The sequence below is a fragment of the Ylistrum balloti genome, unplaced genomic scaffold (genome assembly GCF_031769215.1).
Source record: "Ylistrum balloti isolate Yb309-2 unplaced genomic scaffold, AGI_CSIRO_Ybal_v1 Utg372390, whole genome shotgun sequence".
In the NCBI taxonomy this organism is placed as follows: Eukaryota; Metazoa; Mollusca; class Bivalvia; order Pectinida; family Pectinidae; genus Ylistrum; species Ylistrum balloti.
In genome coordinates, this window is record NW_026783089.1 from 10,056 (window position 1) to 19,237 (window position 9,182).

At 34.5% G+C, this 9,182-nt stretch overlaps 1 protein-coding gene across 1 annotated transcript; it reads right to left on the reverse strand.

Moving 5' to 3' along the window:
* Window positions 1-1,630: 1,630 nt before the first annotated feature.
* Window positions 1,631-2,918, reverse strand: LOC132564607 (uncharacterized). The gene has a single exon (XM_060229254.1). The coding sequence runs from the start codon at window positions 2,730-2,732 to the stop codon at window positions 1,848-1,850; it is 885 nt and encodes a 294-aa protein (XP_060085237.1). The 5' UTR covers window positions 2,733-2,918; the 3' UTR covers window positions 1,631-1,847.
* Window positions 2,919-9,182: the final 6,264 nt, after the last annotated feature.

The following is a 9,182-nucleotide window of genomic DNA, read 5'->3' on the forward strand; positions in this document are numbered from 1 at the left end:
ATGAAAATGTTTGGATGTGCGTGTGGGATCTTTTTCTTGAGTTTGCTATGCCATCATTCCAAGATGTTTGTGGTCCTGGGTCCATCGTTGTCAAAGTGGTTCCAAACTTGTCGGTCTACTTCTATCCATTGGTGGTGACGTAGTCAGTGAATGGTGTTGTATCTACGGGTAGGTCGACGTCTTCAAGGTCCTCCAAGGCGTTGAACCAGTAGTCCTCGATGTGATGTGGTGGTATTAGTGGACGAACCGCGGCTCGGCGAATCAGTCTGTGGATGTCTTAATTTTCCGTGTAGTAGGTCTGGAGTCCACGTAGCAGGGTCTTTCTCCAAATACACTGCGTGAAATGAAAGAAACAACATTTCACTGGAAAAACTGGGAAGACGGCTTTGGCTGCATTCTGGGCGGCAGATTCTAAGTCCATAAATATTGTAGATTGGTTGAGTTGAATTTATAGATTCTCCATGAATCTGGTGTAGATGACTTGCGATTTTCCTGGTAAAAGGGCGGATACGAGCAGGTACATTTGATCATCTATCATAGCATGGACCGTGTACAGCTGGCTGAAGAATCTTGGGCATGTGTAGAATGTTCCATCGAGTAGAGTGTGTCGGTAGTTGTTCTTTACCATGTAGCGGAATCCGGCCTGAAGTAAAGTCCTACCCCCTCGCTTGTTGGTTGTGAACTGAACTTGAACTTGATAGTTTGCCATGTTTACAATGATACTGTCCCCTTCCAGTGTCTGATATATATATGCTTTTCAGCTTGGGTATTTCTACTCACTCAGGATGGCTTGGAAGTTCACCTCATCCTATTGGTTACTACTGTTCCAGTACAGTTATGCATATCTAGCTTGGGTGTTCACTACTTCCTCTTAATCCACTTACCTGTTTTAGGCAACCATTTGTATTTTCACAATTTTTTTAAAATGTGATATTAGATATTTTAAATGTGAATTTTGAAATTTTTAAATATATATATATATATAATACAAAATGAAATTATTTAAAATATTTTAAAATTATATAAATTTTAAATAAATTTTAACAAAATCATTTGTTTCTGATATCCTATTTATATTATTTTATCTAATTCATATTAATTATTCATACATGCATATATATTAGTTTACGTTATGATAATATTTGTATTTGATTCTTTCAAAATGTTTTAAATAGCTTTATGGTTTACCTGTGTAAGTTTACTAGTATAAAATTTTGGACAAGTTCTGTACCTTTTAAAACAACACACACAGGTACCTTAAATGTTATAACAACACACTGCCCTATTTGTGTACATAATGTTTTTTGACGGCTCATTCCCCGAACACCAACTCTGCCAACTTGAAAGGAGGGTGTTTCTAAAGGGAATCCTTTGATGTTAAAGTTATAGTCTGTTTCAACTAAGAATGTCAACTTGTCCTTGTAAATAGGATACGTACATATCAATAAGGAAATAGGTAAAGTTTTTTTGTTTTGTTTTACATATATAAATGTAACACATTTTTGTAGTATATGAAGTATTACAAAATAGTTATTAGTATTTAAAATTGTTATTTATAATTTTAATGATTATCATATAAGATTATATTTAATTGATAAATAAAATTTAGTAAGTCACAATGATACACTGATGTCTGTTATTAAATTGTATTTGTATTACATATATAATATTGAAAAATTATCCACATTTTAGCATTAAATAAATTATTATCTAAAATAAATAGTAAACCCCTAAATGACTGAATTAGCACTATGTATGACAATACATTATCCAGTTATCTAGATATTATGTCCTTTTACAACCTGTGATAATCAAGTAATCCATAAGTCCAGAAAACACAAAACACTCTATCCAAGATGCAGAAGCTCGGATGCTGAATCAGCATGGGTCATCAGGTCGATTGTCCCAGTCTGGTAACGTTCCTTCAAGGTGGCCAGGCGTCTGTCAATGTTGGCGTTTTTCTTCTTCCGGGGTTGAATGGTGCCTCCTGCGTCTCTCTGAATCCGGCTGATGGCGTTCATGTTCTGCATGTCCTTAAACGTCTGGATGAAGGTGTAGATGTTGGGGTGGGCATGCAGTACCTTTATCTTCAGTTTTCCGTGCCAAGCTTTCAGATGGTTGGTAGTCCGGGGTCCCTCGGTTGAGAAGTGGTTCAGGGTGGTACGATCTCCCTCTATCCATTGCTCCGTGACGTAATCGGTGAATGGCAACACGGGATGTGGAATGTCAGCATCATCAGCTTCTTGGAGGGTTTGGAACCAGACGTCCTCGATGCGGTCTAAGGGGATCAGTGGTAGAACAGCAGCTCGTCGAACAAGTAGCTTGACGTCGTCGTTGTCACGGTACAGTGTCTGGAGTCCGGTAGACTGGGCCTTTCGCCAAATGCACTGGTTGAAGTGGAAAAAATATCCCTTAATGGTGATACCGTGGAAAACATGTCGGATGGCGTTGTGTGCAGCTACCTCAAAATCGACGAAGGCTGTAGTGGGTCGGAATGGAATGTCGAAGTGTGCCATGTGACCCTGGAGAAGGGTGAAGAAACGGCTGTAGATTGCCTGGCTCTTTCCGAGTAGTAATGCGTATACGACTGGTGTCATGATGCCTTCATTCTGTACATGGACGCTGTAAATCTGATGAAACATTGTTGGACAGGTGTAGAAAGTTCCGTCACAGAAGAAGGTGTCAGATGCTGCAAGTTCGGCCAGGTTCTCCGACGAAGCGAATGCGATCATCCTGTTGTTCTGTTCACCGTCGTCAAAGAGGAGAAATGGTTCGCCTGTAGATGCTTCTGTCCATCTTCCATCCAAGGTGATGTCGGCCAAAGGTAGTGGAGGAGTCTGCTTGCGGCGAGCACGGTAAAGAGACGATTTCGCTGTGAAGAATGTTGGTAGTCGCTGGACCACGGCCTTGGAAGTGTCATCCCAGTCGTTGTCTCGGAGTTGATTGAGCTCTTCCTCAAAGATGGACGGAATAGGCTGGACCGATTATACGCATTTATTAGTGATCTGGTTCATGATCTGTTTGGCTACAACAATGGCTGGGTCTGAGGGGTGGGTGTGTGGATTTCTTCCGAAGTTAGCTGGTATGTTGTAGATTGTCGAGAGTGATGCTGAGCAGCCTGAGGTTGAACATCTCCAGAATGTCCTGCTGCCGTTCTTTCGAATCTGTCTGAAGATGAATCCATTATGTGAAAGGTTCTGTCCGCCTCTTCTGTTGGTGATGAACTTAACGTTGATCTGAGCATTAGCCATACTGTCCTTGTATCAAACAACACAGATAATAATATCACTCAAATTAAACACAATTTACATAAAAACTGAGAGAAAATACAAGATTTAACTAATATTTGACAAAAGTTACAATTTACACAAAAACTGAGAGAAAATACAAGATTAACTAATATATATATGACAAAAGTTATGATTTGACAATATATATCTGTGAGAAAAGTACAGTAATAAATCAAGCAATGATTGAGATATTGATCTTTCAAAGTGCAAATTGAAATATGATAATTTCCCAAAATGAACTTGGCTTTTATACATTTCCCATTGAATAGCTTGGGATTTAAACAGATTTAACAAAGATATTTGATTCCTTTATTGTACAGTTATTAACAGTTTTCAGTTTTCTTAACAGTTATCAGAATCAGAACTTGATCATCTGATTTACCTGTTTTCTGAACAGTTATCAGAATTTACCTGTGCAAGTTACCTGTACTACAATTCTAAAACAGCCTATAATCCACTATCATCACAGTTGACCCCCTGTGTAAACATGTTGTCATATACAGAGTTGGTGTTCGGGGAAGACCCCTTTTTGACAAACAGGACATAGATTTTTTTTTCAGTTTTGGGACAAACAGGATTAAACCAAACGGACATGTAAAGCCCCCTCCAGTTTCCAATTTGATTAAACAAACATTGAACAAATAAAATGATTTGAAAAAATATGTGTTTTGACAACATATGCAGCACAAATATCATGCAATCAGCATTTGTTTCAGTAATGCTGAAATACCCCAACATTACCCCCATCGAAACCCTTACACAGTTTCTCTCCCTTTTCTCCGCACAAGTTATATATATTGTCGCCAATACTGTTCCATAAATATTCTATAGATATAAGGAGACGGATTTACATTAGTACTTGTACTTGTTTCTGAATTTGTTCATTGATTGTATCATATATCGTATTGAAATATACATCAATAAAACAAAGTTTAATTCAAAATAGTGGTTTTGAGCAATATAAAGTATTCTATAATTTAAATACACTTACCTACTCCTTATAAAAAAACATGAGGGAAGGATTGCTTAAAGGTTCCAGGACGTGTGTGAAGGGATAAGCAATGCTCATTATTGGTCAATACAAACGCCATGTTTGAAAAATAAAATGATAAGATTTTAGTGATATTCTATTATATATGCCCATCAATACGATCAACATTTTTTTTCTTTCAAAAGCATGGAAATCCTAGACAATATGTACAATATCTTTCACGGAAAAAATGTGTTAATTTAATTCACTTGCAGAAATGAGCGGAATTTGATATTCTTGAAAAATAGAACATAAGAAGTTTGATTAAATAAACTGATTGACATGATTTAGTTGGAAACACTGCATCAATATATACATTCATATATATATATATATATACATTCTTATATAATATAGGTGTAAGAATGTAACGCTGTACATATTATGTTTGCTAGTTTCCATTGATTAATATAACATCATATGATAATAGATAAAAAACATTGCGATTCGGTTTTATATTAAAACAACAAGTCAAGCATTGGTACGTTATCAAATCTTCGGTAACTGGTCTGAAGCGTCGGTTTGACCAGATGTTGCGTTGTGTAGTTAGATAAGCAAATTTTAAATACAATCTAACTAAAATTGTTACCATCGCCAACTGAAAAAATATATAGACATTTAAAACATATGATATCAAGTAAGGTTAATACTGTTTTCCCGACAAATAATAAATATATGACTTTCAATGGTTCTTATATACAAAAGGAATGGACACTTATGCAAACATCTGCTTATATGCAGCTATGGTAGACAGTAGGGCCCAGTTCTTATTCAAAATATGAAATAGTGAATCTTGTCATTAATCAATAGTAATGTTAAGATGAAAAAAACTGAACCAATAACGAATATATCCCAGTTATATTTAAACATCTCTAACAAGAATATTCCTTTAAAATCGTTCAAAATGTCCATTAGAGTTGATGTTTATTTGTGATCAAAATATTTAAGTCATAAATACATATTTTGCAGTTTTTCAACCATCCATGGAATAATGAAGATAGATTTATCCGTCACGGTAGATATTACTAGTAATACGGATATCTTTTCAACCATCATCAATGGCAGGACAACTTGCATTAAGTTTGTTATTTATCTGAACAATAAAGAGTTTTTCATGCATGGATGAATTTAGATATAGTTACAAATAATTTATTAATAATGCGCATTTACACGCATATATATATATATATATACTTATATATACATGTATAATCCAGATTAGAAGATAGCTTTTCATATATCCGCAAATTTAAAGTTTTTACTTAAATATCAAAATAGTTCGTATTTACTTGACAACATATATCTACATCAGAAATAGTTTTTCAGCCATCTTTAAATCTAAACCTTTATTGAGAAATTGAAATAGTTCGTAAAAACAAAGTATTATTTCTAAATTAGAAATAGCTTTTCAGCCATCTTTAAATTTAGATTTTTATTCACAAATGGATTGAATTCGTAAAAACAAACTAATATATCTAAATTAGAAATAGCTTTTCAGCCATTCTTGGATTTAGATTTTCATTTAGATATCAAAATAGTTTGTATTTATTTGGCAATACATTTTAATAAGAATGTTCGAATTCTTATCAATGTGGTGAATTTTATATTGGACAAACAAGTAATGAATATATGAATATTTTTACAGACAGCATCACTACGTTATCTACAAATAAATAAACATATTCATAATTGAGCCGGCGATAAATTTAATGTAGTGTCTTTATATCAGTGGTATCCATTTTGTTAAAAAGGAAAGAATATCAATTCATAAAAACTCTAAATTTGCGTAACATTGTGTTTTCAACAAGATGACGTCACGTCAATAAAGCCGTCATCATAATACTTTTGTTTTGTGTTTTGTTTGTTTATGTTTTTGTTTTGTTACTTTAGATTATTATCATTTGTTTATTTTCTCACTCATATGGCTTTTAAATAAATTGATATAAAACAAATACACAAATATATCTATATAATAGTTCAGAACTTATTGCACAAATGTACTTTGACCAGATCCTCACTCTTGATATTTAAGGCCTACTACACACTGATAGTACTCCCCCTCGTACCCCTAACAGGGTTATGTGAAAGCATAAACCTGACCAACAACCATTCTGCTTTCGGTATACCGTCATTAGAATGTGCAACGCTTTGACACATGTATCCAGAAACCCACTGCTATCCGCAATCATTGGGACAACATGAGTCACATTCATGTCACATTCAGGGACATGTCGATCAACACACCGTCATGATTCGCACAACGATATGATGTTGATACAGGTAAGATACGTGATTATGTAATGACACATCGACATATAAACAGCTGAAACATCGTAACCTATGTCATCTTTACTTCATTTATACAAATTTGACAAACTGGCGAAACAGTCTATTTTGAACAGGATTCAAATGACGTAAGACATAGCATGCACTGAAAGACATACCTAGCTTATCACATGTATGTACCTGCAATCTAGTTTACCCTTATACCTACTTCAGACCTTACTTCAGACATAGCATCTAGTTTACTCACCTACTTACCTCAGACTTTCAATAAGCTTTCTGAAGAATCATACCATGCTCACATCATATTTCACACCTCGCCAGTTCTGAATGATCTTATGCTACACTTACTAATTTGTGATCTACGATAAGCTTATAGTGTGTTACAAGAATTGTATCCATCCTCAGACGTCATACTGAGTTCACATCAGATTTCTTATTAAAGAAAGGACATACAGCTTATTACAGAAATTATACATAGCCAACCTCAGAAATCTTACCGTTATTAGTTAAGTTTTTATCTTCTAAGTTGCTAATTCTACATGATACACCCTTAATTAAGACCATGTAATCATTAGGAAATTATTTCTAACCAAATTCAGATGTCATACCGAACATAATTCAGAATTTTCTACATAGTGCCTTGTTCTACAGGATACATCCTTCATTTAGATTTACATTAGTTCATTTTTCAAAAGGCTACACATATCGTCGTCGTGAGTTATAAATTCACCATAACCTTGAAGTATTTCATCTTTCTGACATTAGACTTTACACCCAAAATAGTTTAGTTTCATTTAAGGTGATACACAACTATATATTTAAAGTTTTACCTAACGTACGTCACATCTTGCATCTATCTTGCTTGAACGATATATATAGGTCACTCAAAATATCACACAATACTCACTCAGTTACATTCAACTTTCACCTCAAATCTCAGCGAGCCTAAATCGAACGTGACACATAATTTTGTTCAGACGATACACCTACATCAGAAATAAAACCTCGATAACTGGCTTTTTCCCAACTTTATGTACATGTTACCCTGGCATATTTCAGAAAGTATACCTAGGCGAGCATGCTGTTCAGGAAGTCCGTTTAGCTTACTTAGAATGTGATACTATATCCACTTTAGAAATTATCCATACAGACCGAATACCACCTTTTCAAAATAAGAAATAATCGAGTTTAATGAAATGTGTGTTTCGAAATGCATTTTTTTTTGTTAAAAAAAGTAAAGGACATGGGATACAAAACTTATATACGCGCTCACGAATAAAAAAAAAATAATAAATTGAAATATTTTGCATCGCTCCGTTTACTGAATATTTGCAACCTGTTGAAAATAGTCTTATAACCTTATTTATGATTGATTGAAACCTTTTCCAAATTACAATTTAGACCAAAAAGTGAAAATAACGTTGGATGCAATGCTCCAGTTGTTTTTTGGAGGATAACCGTTGCGTCATTACATAACTTGTAAAAAAAACACCTGAAACGTCATGCCCTTGAGCAAATCAAGATGGTGTTATCCCGTGGTAACATATACGATCCACTCTCTTTATATCAGTCACCACAGCATCCAGACCAATATATCCCTGTATCTGACGTAATGTGACCCAAGGTGTCCACTGCAATGATTCCAAAAAATAAATGCAATCATATATTTTATACAAACATACCTCTTACAAAGACACACTCTCTTTCATTCACTGGTTCACTTGCATGCTTCAAAATTATCAGGATTCTCACTTCGGACTGCAACCATGAGAAATTCGTACGTAAATGTTACACTCGTTGCTTTCCACTCTTCTTATGTGAAGCTACACTTACATATATCGCTCATTAAAGACACGTTCTATACAAACAATTCATTCATTCATTTCATGCAGTCACAGGCCTTTCTTCCTATCATACCTTTCCCGAATTATCTGGTGCATATCTATTCAAATCTCTATCAAATTATTATTCGAATAAGAGAAATTTCTATAGAATGCAAACTTGTTTGGGTGTTAGATGTAAAGATTAAAAAACCCCGTGTTCCGGAAAGATTCTTCGGCTTCAACGGCGATACTAATATTTTATATCAAGATCAAATGTCCTATTTCCCTATCTGACAAAGATAATCTGATCACGTAATTTAGGTATATAGAGACACGAATTATCCACGAAATTAAATGGTAATCAATATGCATATTCTTGTAGACCATGAAATTAGAATTAAATCAAAGTACTGAAAGTACTGGTATGCTAAGACCATTAAAAATCAATTCTTTGTTATTAGCTTGCTATATACTGAAACCAACTATATGCAATCAGTAAATCATTGCAGCCCATAAAAAATGACCAGCAGATATCAGAAATAACAAGCATAGTAGTATTACTTATGTAATACATGTCCCAAGTAGGCTCCCAGATGCAATGATAGGGAAGTTGTCCATTTCTTTGGATACATTGTAGGGAATGTTGATCATGGACACCATATTATCACTTTAAAGACTGTGTATCCTATTGGTTTAAGACCATTAGTTAGACCATCATGCAAATAACATGCTACATACAAATATTGGACAGTT

Bases quoted from the DNA above. Each gene is read 5' to 3' on its own strand.
- LOC132564607 (XM_060229254.1), bottom strand. From the start codon at position 2,732: ATGATCGCATTCGCTTCGTCGGAGAACCTGGCCGAACTTGCAGCATCT.